Here is a 27852-nt window from a genome sequence, read left to right on the forward strand (position 1 = left end):
ATTAGGGATCTAAAAATTCAGATTGAATTGAACAATCAATAACTGATAGAGGAATGGCGTGCTTATACATACCAGTGAAGAGCTCGGAAGAGGTGGTGCAGGTGGCACTAGACCAGTTACCCCTTGATGCCACTGACATCATTGACATTCTGAAGGCCGAGCAAGCTCCGCTCAATCTCTGGCTTACCATCGCTGTATGTTCATTTATACATGTGTGCATGTGTGTGTGTGTGTTTAGGTGTTCATTTACACCCACTTACATACATGAGAATTTGTGAATAACTTAGTTTTATTGAGATGGGAATTTTTTTGCGTGTTCACTTTAGATTTATATTTGTATGAAGTGTTTTAATAAACATTTTTAATTTGCGGAAAAAAAAAACATTTCTATTGTACAAAATTTAATGCTTTTGGTGATGCAGGGGGTTTGTATATTTAGTGTCATGCTAATACAAGCTTGTTAAGATTAAGTCAGATTTTTGAATTGATTTTCTGTGTCCTTGATGGGTTATATGTGTTTACATGAATATCTTATGTAAGTGATTATTCTTGTTTATATTTACATGTATGCTGTGTTGTGAAAAATATTCTTCATAACACGCTTATCAAGTTGATTTAGTTATAGGATTGGAAATTGGTGCATTTGGCATTACTTAATGAGAATCCAAGAGAATCAGTGTTTGAGTCACTATTTGTTTTTTCTTCTTGAAGAAAAGACAAGCATTAATTTCCAGAAAAAATTGGAGAAAAAAGCAGTGCATGTGTGCTTGTGTATTTAAGTAATTTCCTTGTTTAGTGGAGTTCGACGAATTTCTGGCTGCGGTTTAAAACCACTTCTTATCTTTTGAGAGGTTTTCCATGTCATACATACAATGACTCAGGAAACTAAACTATGCTGCTTGTAGTATTATTTATGTGCCAAGTCTGAGTGTTGGTTATGCATTTAATATAGATGTGGGTTGGCGACTGGTGCATATTGAATTTATTTGTTTTCATTTTTATGGATCTCTCATTTTGGGTGCAGAGGGAGTACTTCAAACAAGGAAAACTTGAACAATTTCTACAAATATTGAAAGACGGGTCTAGTCCAGGTACATATTCTTAATGTTTGCATTCCTTTCACATGATAAAAAGGAATTCTATTAAATTTTGACGTAGGTTATTGTTGTGCAGAAGTTGATGAAAATTTTGCGGACGTGAGATATGAGAGGATTGCCATTTTAAATGCATTGGGAGCGTATTATAGCTATCTTGGAAAAATAGAGACAAAACAAGGAGAGAAGGAAGAGCATTTCATTACAGCTTCACACTACTATAACAAGGCTTCAAAAATTGACACACGTGAGCCTTCAACATGGATTGGGAAAGGTATGCATGTTTTGTAATTGGGCAGTTATATAGGTTTACCATGACTATCATAGAGGCTTGCATATCTTTTGTTCTATCACACATTGTTCTCGAGGTTGTGAGAAGTTTTTTTAAAGTCAATACACAAAGCCAAAGAACTCTTTTTTGGAAATGATGCTATAATGCTGCTTTATATAACTTCAAAGATTCATTCTTAAATCATCTGCAAGAAACTCTTTATTTTACAAGAGTCAAATCTTGAGATTATGTTCTGAAAGCAAAAAGTAAAAGATTTAGTTAGAGTTACTCTTTAACTACAACAAAAGTAGTTTTTAACGGCATACATTTATGGCGTGCATAAAAATGCACGTCGTGAAAGGTGTCCTTTTACGGCGTTCTACAAATGTGTGCCGTAAAAATTTAATTGTTTAAAGTATTTACGGCATACATTTAAGACACTCCATAAATAGTCAATAATTATGGCGTATTTGGACGTGCCATAAAAGGGTTATTTTTTACAACGTGCATTGTGTACGCCGTAACAACCCATGCCCAAAACACAGCCCACACAAGAAGTAATAGCCGGAGCCCAAAACAAAATAAAATTACACCTGCCAACCCAATAGCCAAACTTTATGGACTTAGGGAAGATGGAGGCATATAACTCTTGTTCCCTCTCAATTTCTCTCCTTCTCTCTCTCAATGTCGAGCAAACCAGCTCTCAATTGTTTGATCTGGGAACCTTCTTCTCCATTATTTCAAGGTAATTGTTTGTTGTTTTTATAAAATTTTATTGGAGTTGCATATTTCCCCATGCCTCTTTTTTTTTTTTTTCGTTAATCATGACACGAGGGTTTATCTACAAACAAATTTTACAAGGTAACAGAAGTGGAGAATTCCGATCTTATTTTTCTATGCCGTAAAATGATTAACGGCGTTCCTTGTACGGCGTACCATGCACACCCTAAAAAGCATCTCACTTTTTACGGCATATGACTGTACACCGTAAAATTATTTACGGCATACAATGTATGCTGTAAAAAGCAAACTTTGTTGTAGTGTTTAAATTTAAAGATGCTCTCTGTAGAAAAACAAGAACCCTAAAATATACAAGCTCCTAGCCTTTAAATAAGTAAATACAGAAACTATATTAGGCTATAGTTAAAACAATTCAATTATACTAGATAACAGCTTATCTAGGATTCCTAGGAGGATTAACTCAAGTGAAACAAACTTAAGATAATGTGGAAACAACCTTAGAAGATAGGCAATACTGTTAACTTTCAATATACTTCCTCAAGCTGGTTGTAGATATCAATTAAACAAGCTTGGAACAAAATGATTCAAACACTTGTTTCGGTAATCCCTTAATAAACATGTTACAAGCTGATCCTTTGTTGATTTTCTCCTGAGATGTTAACTAGAAACCCTTGATATGTTTTTTTCCTCAATATTTTCTCGACTTGCAGGACCAATACTAGTTGGCGATGGGGTTTGATCTTTATTCCGTGGAAAGAAAATTGTTTTTCTTGTGGTTTTCAAAAAGACACTTTTCTTTCTGTACAATGAATTGTTGCATAATTACATCCCAACCAATCCATGCCCAAAATCATATCAAAGTCTTTCATATTTGTCAGATACAAATTAGCTTCTAATGTTTTTCCCCCAATTTCAAGATTTACCATCCTAGCTATCTGATCAGTATTTAATGTCAGATTTAGTTCGATCATGTTGTACTGGATTATAAGCTATGCCAATTGCTGCTTTATTATTAGTGTATAACTTCATTGGATCTTCGATTTTTATCTTCAAAATCTTCAAGAAGTTTTTACCTGCAGTAACTCACACATTCCTGGTGTAACTGCCCTAAATTCAACTTGTGCACTATTTCTACTCTATTTTTTTACTACGCCATGTCACCAAATTACCACCTATAAAAGTGCAATACCCCGAAGTAGACCTTTTATCATTGATTGATCCAGTCCAGTCGGAATCTGTAAAAACTTCAACACATAGATTTTCATTCTTTTTAAATAACAAACCATGCTCAGGGTTAAGTTTCAAATATCTTACTGTTATTAACTGTATGCAAATATTCTATTTTTGGTGAATGCATAAATTGATTTATTACACTTGCCGAGTAAGCAATACCAACCGTGTATGAGACAAATAAATCAACTTTCCGACCAATTTTGGTACCTCTTCTAGTCTATGGACTCACTATCTTCTGTTAGCCTATGTTTTTTATTTGGACCCATGGGAATTTCGCATAGCTTGCAACCTAGCATGCTAACCTCCTTGAGGAGGTCTAAGGTGTACTTTCTTTGAGAAATGACAATCTCTTTAGTTGATTGAGCGAATTCCATACCAAGAAATACTTTAAAACTCCGAGGTCTTTAATTTTAAACTCCTTAGAAAGAGCCCTTTTAAGACCTACAATTTCAGGTTCATCATCACTCGTTATGATTATATCATCAGCATAAACAATGAATATAGTTACTTTGCCTCCAACCGAATTTCTAAACAAGTGTATGATCAGCTTGACTTTGAGAATAACCTGCTTTTTGAATCGAGTTTGAAAATCGATTAAGCCAGGCTCGAGATGATTGCTTAAGACTATATAAAGATTTGTGAAGTCTACACACCTTATCTCTTCCAAGAGATTCTTCAAAACCTGGTGGTAACTTCATATAAATTTCCTCAGCCAAATCACCATTTAAAAAGACATTTTTAACATCTAGTTGTTGATGAAGAGTCCACCCATACTTAGCAGCTAGAGAAATCAACACTCATAAAGTAGTCATCTTTGCTACTGGAGCAAATGTCTCTTTATAATCCAAACCATATGTTTGTGTATATCCTTTAGCCACAAGTCTTGCTACGTGCCTGTCAATTTTTCCATTAGTTTCAAACTTTATAGTAAATACCCACTTACAACCTACTGGAGTCTTTCCTTTTGGTAAATGTACCAATTGCCTGGTCCCATTCTTCCCAAACTCTCATTTCCTCTAGAACAGCTTGTTTACACTTTGAAACTCCTAGAGCTTCCTGCGCATTTTTAGGAATCTCTACACTAGAAAGAATGGAGGTAAATGCTTGAAAGGAAGATGATAAATGTTGATAAGACACATACTTTGAAATAGGATAACGATTACAAGAACGAGATGTTTATGAAGTGCAATAGGTAGATCAAGAGGTGCGAAATCATTAAAGGAAGAGACGTCAACTGAACCTACCAGTTTTGTAGTGCTCGGATTTGATTCAAGGCATGGCTGTGGTGAGTATGTAGATGTATTTTCTCAGTATGATGCTTCTTTTGAATTACTTGTTCCGTAACTTGTTGGGAACAATCTGTGAGTTTATCACACCCATTGGAAGACACCTGATGCTGGTCAGTATGTGTAAAACCTGAATCTATTATGACATTGGGCAAAATAGGTGGTGACTGTGACAAAGACAATTCTACACTTTCTGATTGAAGGTCCCTAAAATGATCTGTTACTAAAATCTCTCCTTGAAGATGATTTTTGGTAAGAAAATAATTCGTTTCAGTGACATCAAAACTCACAATTATTTTCCTTGATACAGGATCATAACATTTATACCCTTTTTGGGTAGGGTAATAGTCCAAAAAAATGCAAATTTATTATTATTATTATTATTATTATTATTTTTTTTTTTTTTAGAATCTAATTTACTCCAAAATGCACTATGGATATGAACATAAGCTATACACCCTAACACCAACAATGGAAGCATATTCGAAAATAATCTAGTAGTAGGAAAATTATTTTTCAAAAAATCTAGAGGCATCAAAAATTTCAAAATTCTATTAGGCATCCTATTAATTAGATAAGAAGCTGTAAGGACAGCTTCGCCCCCAAAAATATTTTGGCACCCTATTAGTGAATAATAAGGCTCGAGACACTTCTAGAAGATGACGATTTTTCCTTTTAGCAGCTAATGGTTTGTTTAGCATTAATGCTTCTGCACATTCTCTTTCACAGGTCAGCTTTTACTAGCCAAAGGCGATATTGATCAGGCATTTAATGCTTTCAATATTGTTCTGGATGGAGATGGTAATAATGTTCCTGCTCTTCTCGGTCTGGTATATTCATATTCTACTTTTGAAAAATCACTTATCATTATTAATTAAATCGGATTTCTTTCATTTTATATTTTCATATCCATCACTTAGTCCGAAGAATATTTCATTTCATTTGCTTGTGTTCATAGAAGGGAAATAGGAAGTGAGTTTAATGGGGATATTGATTACTTACCATTTACCTGCATGCAAATGATGTATTTATCTTATTTAGGGGTGCTTTTGTATGTTTAAAATTTTCATACCATACTTATTAATGAGAGGATTGGAAATATAAGTCGAGAAGAATTTTCTCATCGTCCCTTCTTTCCTGCACTCTCTCTCCCCGCCTATTATTTTGCGGTTTAAGCTTGATTTTTGTCGGATTGAGATTCTAATTTTCGGATATCATTTTCTTGCATTCCAGGATTGGCTATATTAGTCTCAGGAAAAGTCCTTGATAACACTGTCTGAACCTTTTTTAAGAATTAAATCAGTGCATTTTACTATCTTCCACTTATCTGCAGGCCTGTGTCTATTTTAGTCGTGGTCAATATTCAGATTCATTGGAGTTGCATAAGGTTTGCCTATTTCACTTTTATAAACCAAAGTTTCCAATCTCTTGCTTTGAATATGCTGCTAAGTGGAGCATTTCCTCTCATGAACAATTTATAGTTTTCTACTCTTTTACCTTGAGTTATGATCCTGTTTTTATGTTTTTGTTTCTTGAATTATATTTTGGTTAGAGGGCCTTGCAAGTGTATCCTCAGTGTCCTGCAGCTGTAAGACTTGGCATAGCACTAAGTCACTACAAATTGGGTCATCTTGAAAAGGCCAAACAAGCATTCCATCGTGTTTTACAGGCAAGTCGCTGCTGACGACACATTTTGCTCAACGTATTGCTGACCTAGGCTCATGTATTGACAATTTATAACTGCAGTTAGATCCAGAAAATGTTGAGGCTCTTGTGGCACTTGGAATTTCAGATTTGCAAACTAATGAAGGTTCATTTTTGCTAAAAACGCATGCATGCTATAAATATATAGAGTCCTTGAGTGTATATTTTAGGTATGAGTTATGTCGGCCTGATCTAGCTTACTCAAACAACTTGCCATACTTGGTTTCCATTTTTGTTTGGGGTTTTTACGGTCTAGATGCTTGATGATCATTTTAAGCATGTGTTTGACAACCATTAAAATGAGTATTTTATTTGTTTATTTTTTTTTTTAGGACAATGAGTTTTGGAATAGTGATTTCTTGGAGAATGCGTAGTTAAATAGTCGGAAAAAATTTTGGATTTATGTGAAAAATATTTTATTGTGAGAATGAGTGATAGAAAATGAGTTTGGAAAAAAAAAAGTTTAGTTTTAATAGTCGTCAAACAGGTGCTAAATATTATGAGTTTATGGAATTCATTTACTCCAATTTTTATGAAAATCTTACTTTTTATCTTATGCCATATATCATTACAGCTAATGGTATTAGGAGTGGAATGGAAAAGATGCAGAGAGCTTTCGAGATATATCCTTACTGCGCTATGTCACTGAATTATCTGGCTAATCATTTCTTCTTCACTGGTCAGCATTTCCTAGTTGAGCAACTAACTGAAACAGCACTATCAGCGACAACTCATGGCCCAACAAAGTCACATTCTTTCTACAATTTAGCCCGATCTTACCATAGCAAGGTTGATATCATCATCCATGTTTGCATCCAGAACTTGTGCACTTTTTTCTCAATTATTTGGTCTGTCAAAATTATTTTCCGTTACTCTCCTGCTTAACAAATAAAGTTAATGGTTTTCTTGCCTTTCTTCTATTTTGTCGATTATTGGATTCTTCAGCTGCTGTTTATGCACCATGTTGACTTGATATATGATCATGCTTATAGTTATGCATTTTTGGCCCTTCATCTACTTTGATAATAGATTTAACTTTTCGTTTGATTTCAGGGAGACTATGAAAAGGCAGGAATGTACTATCTAGCATCTGTCCAAGAAATCAACAAGCCCCATGAATATGTCTTGCCTTACTATGGTGCGTAGAAAGTCTTTTCCTAATCGTTATCATCCGTAGAAAAACATGGCATAGATGTATGACAAGATCAATGATCAGTGGTTCAGCTGTCGAGCAACCTTTTCCACCAACTGTTGAATAATTTAACTTCAACCAGTAAAAGTATTGTAGAATCACATTATCTGTAAGATAACTGTACTATTTCAAATTTGCCTTACTAATTTTATGGCAGTTATATAATTTATAATGGTTAGATTTGTAAAGATATTTCAATTCTTCATATAAATAAGTAAATGAGTAACAATTTGTATAATTATATTTTGCCTATTGCTCAGATTAATCACGAATTAATACTACTATTGAACATACATTGGTACCTTATTTTCTTTCTTCATCTTCATCATCATCAATAGTGTATTAACCTTTTAATTCTTGTTGAAGTAAATTGCATGATATAGTTAGTTACTACTTAGTGGGTTTGTTGAGATAAGCACTAAAAACAAGATATGTTCCAAAACATATAAAATAACAAGCTAAGCCTTGTGGGAGAATTTTTATTTTTTATTTTTAATTTTTTTGGGGGTGGTAATTGATTCCATCTAAGATACCTAAGATAAGAATATTTTAGTTACTTATTTATCAAAATAACAAACTTTATTTTTTGAAAAATCAATTAAGAGCATACTTGTTGGTGCTTTTATCCCTCTTTATACAGAGAAGCACCAAATTTGACAGCTTAAAATGAAGCTCCAAAAACTAATGTGAGAAGGTCTTATTGTATTGATATACATTTTTTATGTATAAACGTTACTGTGAGTATTTTCTCTAACTACCCTGTTGAGTGGTTTAAGTTAGATGTGGCAAAAAACCAAGTCATCAAGGTTTTCCTTGGTTACTAATACGAAAACATGCATGAAATTGGGGTAGCCCATGAGAGTTGATTTTGGGGTGGATTCCTATGCTAGACTCTGAGTGATAAGGTAGATTGCATTAGTGTTATGAGCTATAGCTTTTGGACAATGTGTTGACAATTCCCTACATTAGTTTATTAGAGCACAACCACATTCTTGATAGAGAAGGGTTGGTGTTCATGAATCCCCCTTGGATGACACAAATCTACTAAAGAAATGATTTGCTAAAGAAACAAATGGACTTATTTAAGGCACAACAATGTGTATTGTTGGATGCCTTGGGAGGCAGATGGCAAGGGGGAGGCGATGATATTGATCAACACGACAGAATTGTGAGCGTGGATGGCATCTCTATGGAAAGAGGACTTCAACGATGATGATGGTCCTTTTGTCCCTTTCAATCTTGAATGACGAATGGATGTTGATTTAGGTGAAGATTACAATGGTCCACCATTTTGATGAGAAGTTCAACATCGAGATCAGAATTGGTTTGATCTACTTGAACAACAAAATGGAAGAGAAATTCACGGTCCACATGTTCAAGAAACAAGAAAGTATGAGTTATTCAAATGTTCTCTAGATAATATGCAAATGTTATACGGAAAAAAATTTCTGATTTGGCACAAGATATAACTGCATTCACATCTTTGGACCTGAAGTACTTGAGTATCAAGAGACCCCTTTTATAGACTAAAGAATTTTGATGTTCAATGGAGCTATTTTGGCATGGTCAACTGGTCTAATAGCAAAACAAGGTGAAGGCGTATGCTTGAGGAGTTGTTCTTACCGACATTATCCATATGATTGTGGTAAATCAAATGGCACATTTTGGTGGCAATGATGACTGATGACTCCAACCTATTCAAAGATTGAAAAACATCAAGAAAATGTTTTAAGATTGAGAATTTTTATTTTATTTTTTTATCTAGATACTCGGACTCTAAGGTTAGAGAACCAAATGATTTTGATTTTTTCTCCACCCTTCAAATAAAGACGTATTGCTCATATCAATAAAGTGACCAATTTTTTGCTCAAATGATTTGTTCAAGGATTCGTCACAATATTGCAAATATCTTAGTTTATAAGGGATTAAGTCTTCATTTGAGAAACTTGTTAATGTTTCAAGGAAGTGGAAGAAATTTGCAATATTGTGACGAATCCTTGAACAAATCATTTGAGCAGAAAATTGGCCACTTTATTGATATGATCAATATGTCTTTAAAAGTTGATGTTTTCATTAGCTTGAATTTTTTAAGTTACTTTTATCTTCTACTAGTTAGAGTTGTATGTGCATTGCATATTATTTTGAAATATTTTATAAGTGCTATAACAATAATATTTGATATCAATTTGTATGAGAATTTGATGAGTCTCAAACAAACGAAAGAAAATAGAATTTAGGATAGACATTTAAGAGAAGAAAACTGAATTCTCAGAATTCAACTTCTATGATTCAATTATTATTATTATTATTATTATTATTATTATTATTATTATTATTATTATGTGATAATGAAATTCTACAAATGAGTAACCATTTTATACCAGATTTAGTACATATGAATTAACTACTAATACATGAAATTAAACACCCATTAAAACTTTTAGACACTTCAATAGAAATAATTTCATCTCTAATAACCCCATATTCATGCAGGTCAAGATTCATCAACTTAAGATTCACTGAGTTTAGATTAATGTGATTGTTAATTAATTGAGAATTAATAACACGAAATTCAATGACATGGATTTTGTAGTGTTTATTATATGTTGAAAAATGAAAAGTAAGGTATTATTAAAATAATTGAATTGTAGAATGGTTAAAATCGTCCAAAAAATTATTCTCACTTGATGTGATATTTAATATATTATAGATTATTGACAAATCTTAGAAGATGAAGGACTTGAGTGTAATTTTTATTTTAGTTGCAATTAGGTTTCGGCGTTATAAGTGAGCGGCTGATGGTTCATGGAGATTGGCTTTTATTCGATTAATAAATATTAAAATTGTGAGAATTCTTCTCCAATTTCGATCCAAATGATATTCATGCATGAATCAACAGTTCATGATCACGCATTATTGTTCTTTCCCACCTTTATACGCTTTGGTTGGTATCAAAACTGGAGGTCCCATGTTCTACTAGATGTTGGTGCATTCCCATGGATAGGTAGATAATGCAAAAGTATGCTTGAAACGACAATGGCTAGGAAGTGCTGCGCGATTTGGGGAGGATTGTATTATTGCCATTTGCTATAGGTTTTGAGAGAAGTGATAACAACTCTCATGCCCAAAAATTAGATTGGTGATAGTTAAACTATGGCATTTTCTACATAATGCCAGATGAAGCAATATGTGAAATATGCTTTTGTTTTGTGCAATCTCGGTTTGGACGAGCATGGGATGTATAAGAAGGGACAAAAGGATTACAATAAATAAGTAAACCATGTAGGTTATGTTCTCTAAACGGACGACGATAACAACTTGTGGTATTTTCCATAACAATCATGCTATATCTTGGATGACATCTAGGATGACAGAAATGCCAATTGGTAGAATTTCATTGGACTCGGTGTCGTCCAATCATTTCTTACACGTTCTTGTGTCAACAAAGATGTCAAATTCATTTGACAATAAAGCTTAATTCTTTCCATAAAATGCCCTATGAATCAATTAAATTGGTGGCCTTCAGCTTTCTGACATTGTTAGTGAACATATTATCCCCAATGCACATGCAACAAAAGTCATCGTTACAAAGCACTATGAGAGAGATTCATTTTACGATCTTCCCAGATATTTGAATAAATGTTACGTCGCCTCTATTAATTTACCATGTTTGAATAGACTTAGTTCCTGAATATGGAGGGTCAAATACACATTGCATCCACACTCTGCAACTTATTGCACATCTGATATAACCCTCTCTGAGCTTTTGCATACTTATTTCCTCCGTTCCATTTATATAGGCTGACTTTCCTTATTTTTTTCCCAATTTTGTAATCATGTTTCTTTATTGAAATATTTTTTGTTCGTTTTATAATATACCCTCATTTAATTTGTCTAGTTATAATCAATTTTTTCCACTTAATCTTGAAATTGTACAAATATAAATTAGGGTAGATTAGGAAAGTTTTTGGCAAAAGTTGTTTTTCAATAACATTAAACAAGATTTCTAAAGCCATGTGAAAAATAAAACCGGCCTATATAAATGGGATGGAAGGAGTAAGATTTAAATCATTTTTATTTTGTCATGTCCTAAGGTAAGAAGGAGATTTATCTTTGATGAAAGGGCAACCAATTGCTGAATTGTTCCTTGTAGAAGTTTCAAACTATACTTCTGAGACTTGCATTATCATGCTATTGTAGAAATTGAAATTGATCTATGAATTAATATTTGCAAGACCACTCCTATCTAGGGATGGCAAATTGGCCCGTCGGCCTAGCTAGAGGCTTGGGCCGAACCCTATCTTGGGGTGTTGGGCCGAGTTCAAGTCGGCTTGTGTGTCTCATCAGGTCGACTTGGAAAAAAAAAAGAAGAAGACCAAGGAGCGTGCAGTTGCCTAATTTAAAGGCAGTTGTGCTACCTATATGCAAGGGGAAAAAAATAACAATAAAAATAAAAAAACCAAGCTGGCTCGGCTCGACACAGCTTGATAAGGCCCTGAGCCGAAAACTCAGGTCGAGCCTCAATTTTTCAACCTAGCTTTTGCTTTGCTCAACTCGGCTTGGCTCAGGTTAAAAAGAGGTTGACTTAATTTTACTCGAGCCGAGTCCGAGCCTTGAGTTTCGGCTCGTTGACACCCCTACTCCTAACTGTACTTTGAGAAAATNTGACTTAATTTTACTCGAGCCGAGTCCGAGCCTTGAGTTTCGGCTCGTTGACACCCCTACTCCTAACTGTACTTTGAGAAAATGGCCCTAAGAGTTGCCGCTCAAGGATTTTGTGTCCTATCCTCCGATAAAAATCATAATGATAGTACATTAATTTTCTCTGCAAATATTATTCTATAATGAGTATAGCCAACGTTCTCGCCCATATAGTAAATACATCATATATAAAGTAAGCAATAAGTTATGGAGCATTTTTCTGGAAATTGTATTCTGTTTAATTTCTCTCACTCAGAACCAGTATATTGATTAGTTGTGCTTGCTTGAAACAGGTTTGGGGCAAATTCAGATGAAAATGGGAGACCTGATAAATGCCTCATCAAATTTCCAGAAAGTCCTGGAGGTGCAGCCTGAAAATTATGAGACATTGAAGGTGGGCAAGTAACCATTTCAAGACTGTCATCTAGTTTGAGAGTTTTCTGCATTTATTTGAACTTGAAAAAACTAAGAAGTTCATTTCCTTCATTTAGGCTCTTGGAAACATATATGTTCAACTTGAGCAAAAGGAAAGGGCCCAACAACTTCTGAAGAAAGCTACCAAAGTCAATCCTCAAGATCCTGAGGTAATTATTATGTTTGTTCTCTAGTTTCATGATACTCCCTCCATCTCATAAAGATGAACTTGTTTTCCTTTTTCATACATTCCAAATTATAGACTACTTTCTTTGTTGAGAGTATAGTTGATTTCTTAGTTTTCTAAAATGCGCCTATTTAACTTGCCTTGTTATTTACAAATATAAATTACTCCTATTTTAATCATTATTTAATATAAGAATGATTAGGAAAAATCTATATCAAATTGATATTTTTAACTATATTAATTATATTTTCTTAATTAATGTGAAAATAGAATCAAATCTATTTTTCGGAACACAGAGAATAATATTATAACTTGTATATAGGTGTACAATATAAGAAATTTATATTTACGGGAAATAAGTACTCGATCAAATTGAAACAATTTCTATCTAATATGAATATTTAATCAAAGTATAAGGTGATGGTGATCTTTTCACAATTGTGTAGAATAGTAATCTGTAATTTAGTCGAGCCACTTAACCTCATCTATTAGGAAAACATAATTGCTTCGTCATATTAACGGCTATTCATGAATTGTGTCCTTCATTTCCATTGGATTTTCTTTCAAGTGCTAATAAAAATGATCTTAGATGCTTTTGAGTTTGCATTTGGTTGGTTATTATAACTTCTAAGAGATGCAATATTTATGTTAAAAACATACTAGGTTTCTGGTTTTATGTTTTATTTCTTCTATTTATTTAATATTAACTTTCATCTATTTGAATGCTGCATATATGTTTTTATAGATTAGCAAATATTATTAAGGTTCATTCATACTGATTAATCCAAGCTCTTCGAATTAGAATAAGTTCAGCAGCGAATCACAAAATTGTCATGATATTCTGTATTTAATGAATGGAGAGACCTGCATCCAATCCCCCGAACCTCAGACCAATCAATCGAATATTGATTAATACGTAATTGATTGAAAACTAATTGCTAACCGCTTTTCTGCTCATAAAAGAAATTTTCCTAATGTTCTTGAAAATTCTTGATCCCATTGGATCATTTGTATTTATATGCATCAGGATCCCGATTCATTTACAAGGGCTTCATTCATACTCTATAATTATAATATTGGATGTTCCAAAGTGTTTGTATACATTGGTAAGAAGAATGCCCAACCCTAAGAAATGAGAATTTTATTTGGATCAACCTTTAGAATGCATCATTCTACATTACTAGTTATATTGAGATCATGTTCCTTTGTCTTAATTAAGAAGCTTAATCTGAAATGAAAATGACAGTATCTTGACATCAATAATTAGATCAGGATTGGGACTTTGAAATAATTTAAGTTGGATACCTATATAGCTAGAACAGGATTTGTATGTAACAGGAAAAATTTTTATTTCTAATTTAAATCATAAAATAATTTTCCAAGCCAAAAATGGAAAGAAAAAAATAACATGGTCCCTTCCCAAAATTTAGTTTTTATCGTTATTTGACCTCTGTTGAGTTTAAACACCGAAAGAAAATAATTTTTATTGATGAAATAAAGTTTTACACAATATTGGACACACACCAAAGACACTAACTAAACACACTAGAACACCTCACTATGTCTCTCTTTTCCACTCTCTTTCTCTACACTCTNCAAAGACACTAACTAAACACACTAGAACACCTCACTATGTCTCTCTTTTCCACTCTCTTTCTCTACACTCTTTTTTTACACTTTCTCTCATCATACACACACATACATTCAATTGACACACACATATATAGAGGCAAAATATGGTGGAGTTTACTACCTACATTTTTCTAGAGATTTCTACCATTGTCTTCACAATTCTATTCTCTAGATTTTTCATGAAGGGTAGTGGTCTTCATTTCCAACAGGTAATGAGTCTCTAGAATATTTTACATGCTTAGTCTAGCAAATTCTAGATATTTAAAGTTGGTGATGATTTCTTCAATTCTCCCCTTCAACACCAAATTTTTATTTTAACCTTTTTCTTCTTCTTCTCGTCCAACTTTGCCTTGACAAATTTCGAAGCACTCAGTTCTTCACTTAAAGCATTTGCTGCGTCAAATATATTTTGCTCTTCTAGGCTTTTCTCAATTTCTTCTTGTAGTTGTTGATCATTTACTTGTATTTCCCAATTAACGCCATTTTGTGAATAACTCTGTATCACGCTAATCAACTCTTCTTTATCACTCGATATCTTTATATCTTTGGATTTCTCGGGACTTCGTTGTGCTTCCACAATTTTCTCTAACAATTTGTCTTTTGTTTCCTTCAAATCTAGTAGCTCCACCCTCTTCGGTGTCTGCTCCACCCTCTACAGTGTTTGATCCAGCAGATCTATCCTCTGTGGTATCTGCTCTAGCAGAGTCACCCTCTGCGTGTCTGCATTTCTTCAAGCACTTCTTCTAATTCTGAGTTTGATAGTTCCTCTCTCTGTGGAGTCTACCATGAAGACTCTTCCTGAACCTCGATGTCCTCTTTTGAGTCATCAATCCAATCTTCTTCTGAGTCATCATCTTCTAACTCATTAACCCAATCATCGGAATCTAATTGATCAAGCAAGACTACCACCAATGCTGATTCATTCTTTAAACTTGGATTAAATTTCTTTTCTTGAGCCTTCTCAATTGTTGCTGTGGTTGCTTCTCATCCCATTCTTCTTCACTATTATACTTCTCTTGCTCGTTGGAGGTTCCTATATTGCCTTTTGCTGGCCCTTTTTAAACCAACAATCTCTAGCATAATGGCCTTATTTGCCACATATGAAACACGAGCCATTATTTTGTTCAAATCTCTTGAACGGCTGATCTCTCTTGTTACAACTTTGTTGAGCTCCCCTTGTTTGGTAGCTTCCTTCAATTCGTCCTTCAAATTTATTTTCTTTTAATTTTTTATAATTTTGTTAACGAAATTGGCCTCTTTTTTTGTAGCTAAATAATGCTTCTTCATCTTCTTTCTTTATCGACGCTCCTAACATTTGTCTGGTTAATGCTTCTTGATCAGACAACAAATTCTCAAGATTGACCAATGAAGGTTGTTCTGGCCAACCTTGAATTGTAGCAATAAAACCTCGAAATTCGGGTCTCAGACCATGTATGATTATTCTCCTCATTTGAGACTCCGAAATCTTACTTGAAATGTCTAACTCAGAAATTTCACGACAAACATATTTAACTTTAGTAAAATATTGACTTACTGTTAATTTCCCTTGAATAATCGAGAGCAGCTCGTTCTCCAACAATTGCAACCTCGGATCATTTTTCTTCGAAAATAGTGAGGCCAACGTGTCTCATGCTTCTTTTGGTGTGTTCTTATCTCTTATGTGTTCCAACAATTCTTCCTCAATTGTTGTCTTTAAAATGAACAAAGTCTTACCCGCTTTGATTCTCCATTTCTTCAGAGCTCCGGCCTCCTCTGGCGGCGTTACGTTACTTTCGCCGACTACCTCCCACAGTCTCGCCCTTGAAGATACGACTCCATACAAGTTTTCGATGTAGTGTAATTCTGTTTATTGAGCTTCTTTACACCGCCTACCACTTGTAGGTCGCCCATCGTGACTTGATTTACCTCCTCATAATCAAGCAAGCTTTATAAAAGCTTTACAAACTCTTGAAGCTCAAAAAATCCTGTCCCGACCGCCTTGCTTTGATACCAATTTGTTGAGTTTAAACACCGAAAGAAAATAATTTTTATTGATGAAATAAAGTTTTACACAATATTAGACACACACCAAAGACACTAACTAAACACACTAGAACACCTCACTATGTCTCTCTTTTCCACTCTCTTTCTCTACACTCTTTTTTTACACTTCCTCTCATCATTCACACACATACATTCAATCAACACACACATATATATAGGCAAAATATGAAGGTGGAATTTACTACCTACATTTTTCTAGAGATTTCTACCATTGTCTTCACAATTCTATTCTCTAGATTTTTCATGAATGGTAGTGGTCTTCATTTCCAACAAGTAATGAGTCTCTGGAATATTCTACATGCTTAGTCTAGCAAATTCTAGATATTTAAAGTTGGTGATGATTTCTTCAACCTCTATGCACACCTGTTACACAGGAGGAGTCATATTACTACGTCAAAATAAATTACAAAGATACTAAAAATTAAAGTACAAAACCATGATACTGTAATCCTAATAAAAGAGATGGAAAAATCTATCCTTAAGAAGGAAACTAAATTCCTACAATATCCTAACAAGACATGCATCTTGCAGGCATTTCTGGATCTGGGGGAGCTGCTAATTTCAACAGACGAATGTGCTGCTTTAGATGCCTTTGAAACTGTAAGGACTTTCCAACATGTAGCCCTGTTTGACAACCATTATTTTCAAACTCACTTTTCTACGTATTCATTTTCAACCACCCGTTCACACAATAAAATATTCTACACATAAACCCAATTTTTTTTTTCTACTTTTTAACCGCTCATTCTCCTAAAAATCACTATTAAAAACATTGTTTTTCAAAAATGATGGTTGTCAAACAAGGGGTTAATATATTTTTGTCAATTTCCAATTAGTAAAACGTCTGGAATTCTGAGTAAATCTTTTCGCTTACACCCTGATTTTGATTTATTTAATCATACACTCTGTCTCTCTTGTACCATAAACATTTAATACTGGTATCATGTTGTCACTGCTGCAAGTGAGATTGAAAAAATTAGTTTCTAATCAAGATTCCAAGTAATTACAGAATCTTTCTATGTTTGCCAAATACAATATGAAGCACTGAAGTGTCTGCTTTAAAAGAAATTCTCTTGCCTTATTTCCACCTCACTCTCAGAAACTGCATTAGACATTTCTCTGATCGTTTTCCATTGATGGGAGGGTTGCAAAAGGTTGCTGATATAATTTACTTTAGCTTCTTCTTCTCGGAGAGTTTTCAACCACTGCACGTCAGTGCTTCCTCCTATTGCTGTAATTTTGTTGTTTTGCACAGGCTCATAATCTTCTGAAAATGGGGAATGAGGAAGTGCCAATAGAGCTTCTGAACAATATTGGGGTTCTCCATTTTGAAAGGGGAGAGTTTGAGGTATTTAATTGTCTATAAGATAACCCCTTGAATTGATACAATTCGAAGCTGGTAAATTTTAGCAAGAGTAACCGTAATTCCCGGTTTAATTACCAGCTTGCTCGTGAAATGTTTATGGAAGCTCTGGGAGATGGCATGTGGAGTAACTTCGTTGATGTTAAAACACAATCCAGTTTTAAAATTGAGGTACAATCTAATTTATTTAACAGAGCACAATATCCAACTGGTGTCAGCTCATCTCTCCGTCAGCACATGGAGTTGCGACTATTTCATCGATTGGAGGAACAGGGTACTTCTGTAGAGCTTCCTTGGGATAAAGTTTCATCACTATTTAACTTAGCCAGAGTATTGGAGAAGATGCATGACAGTGAAGCAGCTAGCATTTTATACCATCTAATATTATTTAAGGTATGTGCCGTTGTCGATAGATATTATTGGCAAAATATTAGTGGCATGAAGGTAAATGAGATGATTTAGAATTCGTTCTTTTCCTATAGATACGTAAGTAAGAAGTATCACTAAGTTTTCCTACAAGTTATTTCGTTTAAATGTCATGAAGATGCAATTATGCTTTCATTCTTATTGGTAAATCATACTGCAAAAATTACCAATCAGTTACTATATTATTGAAATATTTCTTTTATGATTTTGAATTTGTGATATTCTCCCCCCTATTTTCATTGTGATGTATTACCCCCTGATTGAAAGATATAACTCCGTGTACTCTTCTAGATTTGATTCTGAATTTCGTATGTTTTTCTCCTTGGAATATCTTATGACTTTCGCTATTATTTTCAGTATCCGGACTACACAGATGCTTACCTGAGGCTTGCTGCCATCGCGAGAGCTCAAAATAATATTCAACTTAGTTTGAAACTGGTTTTTGTATCCCTTCTAAAATTCTTACTAAGTTATTCTTCATTTTCTCATACATGTTTATGTCTTTATGCTTTTGTTCATGCGAAGATGATTTTGGTCTTAGATTGGTGATGCTCTCAAGGTGGATGAAAAGTGCCCAGATGCTTTGTTAATGCTTGGTGACTTGAAGCTCAAGAGTGACTACTGGGTCAGGGCAAAAGATATATTCCTGACCGCCAAGGAGGCAAATGATTTGCGAGATTCTTATGCTACAGTTTGTCTGGTGTGTGCCAAATTAAGTATTCTTCCACTGTTAAGATCTTTTGATAATTTATTAGCAATAAAAAAATATATCCCCAACCTGTTGAAAGTGTGTTTCCGCTATTTTCATATTAAACCTTCATGCTGTGTAGATCTAAAGAAAAATGAGTTCTGTCATGTATCTACCGAAGTCTATATAGTCACTGTTGCTTCTAATAAAATTTGTGAAACTTATGCACTTCCTTTGATATCTGCAAGGGAAATTGGAACTTCGAAGCTGCATATCGCAATGAGAAAAAAGACAGCAAGTTTGAAACCATGCATCATCAGAAGGCAAAAGGACTCTACACTGAAGTATGTCACGTTATCTTGGAAACCACTATGTTGAATAGCTAGTCCTTCTCCCAATTTCTTCTTTTTTTGAACTCCAGTGCATACGATAATGTTGGACTTGTTAGCGATGTTTAGCTTATAATATAACTGGAGAAGTTCTCCTAGATTGCCTTATACTTGCATCGGTGGCGTGGTTGGATTTTTCATCATTATGTATTTCTGCATTTCATTTTTAAGCCCATGCTAAAGTTTCTCTGGATATGCAACTAAAATACTTCATGTACCAGGTTCTATTACAGCATTCTGATAACCTCTATGCAGCAAATGGTGCTGGAATGGTATTTGCTGAAAGAGGTCATTTTGATGTGGCTAAGGATCTATTTACACAGGTATGATAAACTTGTTATGTGTTCTTCATGGTTTAGAGAGGTTTTACACTTGTTTTGAGTGTCTTTATATGCTCTACCGATGCAGGTTCAAGAAGCTGCAAGTGGAAGTTCTAATGTCCAGATGCCAGATATCTGGATCAATCTGGCGCATGTTCACTTCGCTCAAGGCAATTTTGCATTGGCTGTGAAACTGGTTTGTTTGTGTTTTCTTTCTAATCATTTCTCAGATGAATATAACCTATCTTAATTTCGTGTGCATTTTGAAATCTGTACGTTCTGCAGTACCAAAACTGTTTGCAGAGATTCTATTATAACACTGAGAGTGAGTTGCTTCTCTACATAGCACGTACACATTATGAAGCTGAACAATGGAAAGACTGCAAAATGTCCTTGCTAAGAGCCATCCACTTGTCCCCTTCAAATTACACATTTAGATTTAATGTAGGAGTTGCAGTGCAGAAGTTCTCCTCTTCGACTCTTCAAAAGACAAAAAAAAGTGTGGATGAGGTTCATATCTTTTAGCTTGATTTGTTTTTATTTTGAATCATATGAACAGTAAGGCAGTAATATTTTGTTTTACATTTTCTTAAGAACTACTTCAACGATGATGTATGCATCATATTATTTCTTTAAGTGTTGCTTTTCATACTTCCAAGAGCAAAGGGATAAAATTTCTTCCTGCTATGGTTGCTATTATTTATTAGGTTACATGAAATTCAATATAGCATCTAAATTACCCTTGCAAGCATTTCCTTTTCCCTTTTTGAGACTCTCTCTCTCTCTCTCTCTCTCTCTCTCTCTCTCTCTGATTATGAAACTTTTCCTGATGATGTAGGTGCAAGCAACCATAACAGAGCTTAAGAATGCTGTTCGTTTGTTCAGCTTTCTGACTGCAGGTTCAGACCTTCGTTGTCATGGATTTAATAAGAAGAAAATAAGAACTCATGTTCGGTATTCCCAACACTTGCTTCATGTTGCAAAAGTTCATTGTGAGGTTGCTGAGCATGTAGAGCAGCAAAATCAGGAAAGAATAAAGGTTTGGCGCCAGATGGAACTTGCCGATGAATCTCTGAGAAAGGCAGAAGAGCAGAGAAAATTACAGGTCATTATCTGTGAATTTCTTGATGCTGTAAAAATTTTGTTGCTTTACATTTACTCACACAAAATGCAAAGCAGTTGGAGAAAAAGAAACAAGAGGATGAACTGAAGCAAATTATGCAACAAGAGGAACATTTAGAGCGCATCAAGGTAATAGTGAAATATTTTTTTTTTTTTTTTTTTTTCAACTCTCGTGTGTGTTCATTCCAGGTTCAAAGTTGGGCATTTCTTGAGTAGCACTTCTTTTCTTGATCAAGCATTTTCCTACACATGTTCTCTTGACCTCAAAATTTTTTGTACAGGGACTAGTAGTCTTTTCCTTGAGATGCCACTTCTAATGTGTTGGGAAGAACAACACTCCCAAGATTGCCCAAGAAAGATAACTTGCAATGTGAAAAATCCCAAACCACTTTAAAGATAAGAATTTGGGGAAGAAATGATTTTCAATATAAATGAAGAACAATAGATTTGGATTACTTGAACAAGCCTCAAGTTAATCCTCAAGAAAGAAAAATAGCTTTGAATTTATACTCAAGAAAAACAACCTCTTACTTGTTAAATTCTATCCAAGCTCACTATTTTCTCTCAAAAATCGGGGTCATCTACTTGAAGGGAAAAACCAGCTATTTATAGGCTGAATTCGGGCGCCTAGGCGCCCCTCCTTGTTTCTCCCCCTCGAGCTTCTCCACCTCGACTCACAATTCTCCACATCGTACATCATTTGATAGACCTCAAATTGGACGAACACAAGAAGAAGCAGCAAGCACCAAAAAAAAAAAAAAAAAACTCGGCTGCACCATTCAAACCATGGTTGCCTACGTACCCAAAGCTCGGGATCAAGCCTCCGTAGTTCACCTCCACCTTCATATACTCTTCACCTCATTTCAACTCCGCCCCGAAGGGCCATGCCCACTCGGGCATATCAACACGGACTAATGTAAAGCAAGTCCAAGCAATGTTGAAACTTGCTACCCATTACCATTTTGGTTAACATGTCTGCTGGGTTCTCATTTGTGTGTACCTTCAAGAGAGAAATATCACCTTCCTCTATGACATCACACACAAAATGATACCTGACGTCGATATGCTTGGTTCGAACATGATGAACCTGATTCTTAGTCAAGTGAATCGCACTCTGGCTATCACACCACAAGTCCACACAATCCTACTCAATCCCCAAATCATCTAGAAGACCCCACAACCACAATGCTTCCTTCACTCCCTCTGCCATGGCTATATACTAGGCCTCTATAGTAGAAAGAGCCACTGTAGCCTGTAACATCGATCGTCAACTAATTGGGGCACCATGTATGCAAAATACATATCCAGTAGTAGATCGCCGTCTATCTAGATCACCTACATAATTCAAGTCCACAAACCCACTTATATGACATGCATCTCCACCAAAACATAAATCCGTATCCGCTGTACCTTTAAGTACCTCGGGATCCACTTCACAGCTTCCTAGTGTGCCTTCCCCGGATTCGCCATGAATCTACTGACCACACTAACCGCTTGTGAAATATCTGGGCGTGTACACACCATGGCATATATCAAACTGCCAACTACACTAGCATAAGGTACACGATCCATGCCGAACCTAGCAATAACCCGCTCAATGTAGCCTTTCTGACTCAAGAATATTCGCCGGTTCGTCCTCTCTCTTCTAATCTCCATACCCATTATTTTCTTGGCAGCTCCATATCCTTCATCTCAAACTCTTTACCAAGTTGAGATTTCAACCTATCTATCTCCACCTTGCTTTTCAAAGCGATAAGCATGTCATCCACATACAAAAGAAGATAGCTATAGTTACCTTCCCGAAGTTTTCGAATATAAACACAACAGTCATACTCACTTCTGGAGAAACCATGCTTTAGCATGAAGGAGTCAAATCGCTTATACCACTGCCGAGGAGATTGTTTCAATCCATATAGTGATTTTCTCAAGAGACGTACCTAATGTTCCTTATCCTCAACCTTGTAGCCCTCAGGTTGATGCATATAGATTTCCTCATCCAAGTCCTCGTGCAAGAAGGCAGTTTTGATATCGAGTTGTTCCAACTCAAGATCATGATGAGCAACAATACTCAATAGCACCCGAATAGAAATATGCTTGACTACCGGAGAAAAGATCTCATTGTAGTCAACTCCCTCTCTTTGTGCAAACCCCTTAGCCACTAACCTTGCTTTGAATCTTGTCTGACCCCAACTTTAGAACTTGCTTGTAAGTACGGCGTGGCCTAGAGGAACCCAAGTTATCTGCAAGCTGCTGTTGTTGCTGTGCCTGTACATTTTCTTGCTGAACCGTCTCTTGTTCAAGCTCATCATCACTCTCATCTTGAGTGTCTGCATGATGCTCCTCTTGAACATGCCTAGAACCAAGTTGATCTCTAGGTTCTATGTCAACAACTTGAGACTTTGTAGTCTCAACATCATCACCACCTAGCACTGTAGCTTTAAACGAAGCTATCATGGAGTTCTCATCAAAAGTAACATCTCTGCTGATTATGAACTTAGAATCCTCTACACACCATAGGCGATAGCCTTTTACACCTGCCGCATACCCCAAGAATATAGCCTTCTTAGCCCTCGCATCAAGCTTTCCCTCGTTGACGTGATAGTAGGCTGTGCATCCGAATATTCTGAGTTTCTCATAATTTGCATGTTCTCCTATCAATACCCTGTAAGGTACATCTCCATCTAACTTTGAATGTGGAGATCGGTTCACTATGTAGCAATCATTTGCAACCGACTCTGCCCACCATTCTCTGCCCAAACCAGCATAGGATCGCATACACATCGATTTCTCTCGAAATGTGCGATTCAGTCTTTCTGCGACCCCATTCTGTTGCGGTGTATTCCTAACTGTCCAGTGTCTCGCAATGCCTTCCTTACCACAGAACTCCTTGAAAGCACTATCTGTATACTCAGTACCGTTATCAGATCGCAGTGTCTTCAATTTCTTTCATGTTCTATTTTCAACCATTGCTTTCCACTTCTTGAAAGTGTCGAATACCTCATTCTTATGCTTCAAAAAATAAATCCAAGCATATCTAGAATAATCATCAACAAATGTGACAAAATACTTGGAACCGCCTTTGGAAGTGACAGAAGCCGGACCCCATACATCCGTGTGCACATAGTCTAAAATACCTCTGCTTCTATGTTTGCTTGGCTGGAACTGAACTCGGTGTGCTTTATCGTACACGCAATGCTCGCAAAAATCCATGCAAAGATTTTTCAAGTTCTTTAGCAAACCTTTCTTGACTAGCAGATCTAGCCCTTTTTCAGACATATGCCCAAGTCTCCTATGCCATAGCCAAGTGCACTCACATGGGTCTCCACCACTTCCACTTGTTCCAACCGCTACATCTTTTGTAACTGTAGTACCCTGAAGAGTATAAGATTGCCTTCACGAATACCCTTCATCACAATCAAAGAACCACGAACAACCTTCTTTACTCCATTCCATGTTACAATCTTGCAACCACCGGAGTCTAAAGTACCAACAGAGATAAGGTTCTTCCGCAAATCAGAAACATGTCTAACATCCATCAATGTTCTAATCACTCCATCATACATCTTGATTCTAATTGAACCGAGCCCCACCGTTTTACAGGAATGGTTATTACCCATCAACACGGTTCCACCATCAATGCTTCTATAGATAGTAAACCACTTCCTATTTGGACACATATGGTAAGAGCATCCAGAGTCAAGAATCCACTTACCGGAGATTTCTTCATCACAAGAGATGATGTAGCACTCATCGCTTTCCCCTCCTTCCGAAGCATAGCTAACCTCTTGCTTGACTTGCACCTTCTCGTTGTTGTTGTTCTTATTGTTCTTCTTCCAACTCCTTTTGTTAGTACAATTTGCCTTGAAATGCCCAAGCTCGCCGCATTTGAAACTAGGCCTTTCCGCAAGAGGTCTAGAACTCGATCTAGATTTTTCTCCCTTGCCCTTTGGTCGCACATTGCTTCTACCTCTTACAAACAATCTTTGAGCTTGCGCCTTGTTACCAATGGTAGACATGCCGCTAGTTGCAATCTTTCAAAGATCATCCACTAGAAGTGACGTTCTAGTGTCCTCCATCACAAGTTTATCACCCACAAGCATCAATGTTTGTACTAGGTTCTCGTAAGACTTTGGCAATGAAAGAAGTAGTAGAAGTGCTTGATCCTCATCATCTACTTTCACATCAATGTCCTTCAAGTCCGTTATGCACCTATCAAACTTGTTGACGTACTCCCGAATTGGTGTACCTTTATCCATCTTGCAAGTATACAATTTGGACTTCAAATAGATCCGATTTGTTAGAGTCTTCCTCATGAAGTTCGCCTCCAACTTTATCCATCTCTTTCAAGGCATAGAATGATAGACGCTCGTGCCTCAAGATCTAGATCTTCCCAATCCTCGTCAGACATATCTATGTGCTTCTTCTCCTTTCCCGCCAATGCCTTGTGCAACTTTTGAAAAATTAACAAATTTCTCATTCGCATTCTCCAATATGAGAAGTTATTCTTCCCATTGAATTTCTCTATCTCATACTTCCCAATTTTCACCGTTCATCTAGTAGGGATGATTTATCTACTTGTTTACCGGAAATAAACCAACAAAGTTCACTTGGGAATTTTCACAAACACCTTGTGTACACAACAAACTTCAAGCCACCCACAAAAATCGGAGCTTAACCACCCTGATTTAAGAAGAAGCTCTGAAACCAAATTGTTGGGAAGAAAAACACTCCCAATATTGCCCAAGAAAGATAACTTGCAATGTGAAAAATCCCAAACCACTTCAAAGATAAGAAATTGGGGAAGAAATGATTTTCAATATAAATGAAGAATAATGGATTTGGATTACTTGAACAAGCCTCAAGTTAATCCCCAAGAAAGAAGAATAGCTTTGAATTTATACCCAAGAAAAACAATCTCTTACTTGTTAAATTCTATCCAAGCTCTATCTATTTTCTCTCAAAAATCGGGGTCATCTACTTGAAAGGAAAAACCAGCTATTTATAGGCTGAATTCGGGCGCCTAGGCGCCATGTTTCTGCTCCATTTTGCACCGGCCAGCGCCTAGGCGCCCCTCCTTGTTTCTCCCCCTCGAGCTTCTCCACCTCGACTCACATAATGTTGATTACTGCATATATTACTTTAGAAAAATTTTGGTTCAGAGTTTAATTTGTCAATATTATTTAGATTGTTCACCGGAAATATTATCAGAAATGTAGTTCCTAGAATTTATTATCCGTCTCCAAAATCCCATTTTTTTTCTTGTAACCTTTTATAAGTTTTTGGATAAAATCCAGTAAAACGAGTATTGATTACCTCGTTCCCTTGTTACATCACATCAAGTGACAATTAATCACATCCACATCGAGTACTTATGGTTTTTCAAAATTCAAATGACTTTTGAGAACTTGTTTCACACAATGATAATTGGTTTCTAATTTTAAACATTAGTTCTCATCCTTTTATCCCTTCAAATGTTTTATTCTCATTTTCTTTTTATCATTTCCTTCTGCATCTTCTAAATGGTTCAAAGCTTTTTTACCTTTAGGAAAAATGGAAGAGTAACGCATCTACTTCAAAACGGAAGAATAAGTCGCATACTGAAGATGAGAGTGGGCAAGGTGAAAAGAAGAGGAGAAAAGGGGGAAAGCGGAAGAAGGAAAAGAAGACGCGTTATGAATCAGAAGAAGCAGATGCTGCGGTGGGGACTCAGAAAGAAATGGAACATGAAGATGCCACCTGTAAGTATCAGATGAATGACATTGAAGATCAAGTCAAAAACAACCCTCAAGATTTTCTTGCGGCATCTGGCCTTGAAGATACCGATGCTGAGGATAATGCCGTAATCTCTCTCTCTCTCTCTCTCTCTCTCTAAATTTTCCTTACCCCGTGGCCCGTGTCATTATATATGGAGGATGTCTTGCTGAGTTGCATATCATTGATCTATTGCTGGTATTTTTAGTAGGCAAGCATTGCATTCTTTGAATAACCAGAATAGCATTTCACAATCTTCATTTTTATGTCATTTATCATTCAGATTTCTTCATAATCCTACTCGGGATTTCAATTTTAGAGTTTCACTTTGTTTGTATCCTTTTTTATCTCATCTTCTGATTCCTGTTCTCCCTTATATTTTCTTTGGTGAAGCCTGCACCTTCGTCAAGCGCCAAAGGACGCAGACGAGCATTATCGGAATCAGATGAAGAGGAACCAATGAATGTTGGTGGTGGAGTTGAAGATGAAAAATAAATGTTGCCTGTAAAGGTCAGTCTGAAACTGTTGTGGTTTTAAAATAGATATTTTTTTTCTTGTCTGTCATGCGTTGATTTCAGTTTGAAACTGGTATGACTATAAAAAAAATTATTATTTGTGTCGTATGTGATGTGTTGATTTCACTGGGAAGTATGATATGAAATTGTTGTAGATGCAAAAGGTCAAGTATTTTGAGTTATTTGTTGAACATATTGCTAAAAATCTAGTTTTTAGTTCACAAATTTTACTTCCGAATCAGAGAAGTAACTTTTATGCACAACCAAACATGTTTTGTATAGCTCTTACAAGTTCATTTCCGTTTATTTTGTCATTTAGATTATATTAATAAAAATTTCCGCAGTGTGCTGCATTTAGAATCGATAATCGGACTCTTGGTTTTGACACCGAAACCCAGTAGCCCTTTAGAAATCCTGAAGTGCTGGGAGTTTGGACACAAAATCTCCATTGCAATATTCCATTTGCATTTTAAGGTTCTGGTGTCGCGTCGACGCCCATATACAATTTTACAGAAATTCAGTACAAACACAGTATTAAGCTTAATTTAAAGAAATCCTTAAGTACTACAAAAAATAGTTCCATTACAAACATTCGAAAAGTATAATACTTGGTGTTGGGAAAACACCTCCCAAAGATTGCCCAAGATCAAACAAACTTGCAATGTAAAAAAAAAAAAAATCCAAACCACTTCAAAGATAAGAAATTGGGGAAAAAATGATTTTTCAATATATATGAAGAACAATGGATTGGATTACTTGAACAAGACTCAAGTTAATCCC

At 35.6% G+C, this 27852-nt stretch overlaps 1 protein-coding gene across 1 annotated transcript; it reads left to right on the forward strand.

Moving 5' to 3' along the window:
- Positions 1-27172, forward strand: LOC111386990 (protein CTR9 homolog). Its single transcript, XM_023011501.1, has 25 exons — positions 1-194; positions 1025-1091; positions 1174-1368; positions 5355-5455; positions 5959-6012; positions 6178-6294; positions 6372-6435; positions 6904-7118; positions 7383-7467; positions 12516-12616; positions 12714-12806; positions 17030-17098; positions 17754-17846; positions 17943-18018; positions 18058-18254; positions 18645-18725; positions 18829-18987; positions 19224-19319; positions 19586-19687; positions 19773-19880; positions 19970-20194; positions 20523-20789; positions 20864-20935; positions 26352-26645; positions 26951-27172. The coding sequence occupies exons 1-25, from the start codon at positions 54-56 to the stop codon at positions 27050-27052; spliced, it is 3174 nt and encodes a 1057-aa protein (XP_022867269.1). The 5' UTR covers positions 1-53; the 3' UTR covers positions 27053-27172.
- The last annotated feature ends 680 nt before the right edge of the window (positions 27173-27852 follow it).

Source organism: Olea europaea, unplaced genomic scaffold (assembly GCF_002742605.1).
Source record: "Olea europaea var. sylvestris unplaced genomic scaffold, O_europaea_v1 scaffold383, whole genome shotgun sequence".
Lineage (NCBI taxonomy): Eukaryota > Viridiplantae > Streptophyta > Magnoliopsida > Lamiales > Oleaceae > Olea > Olea europaea.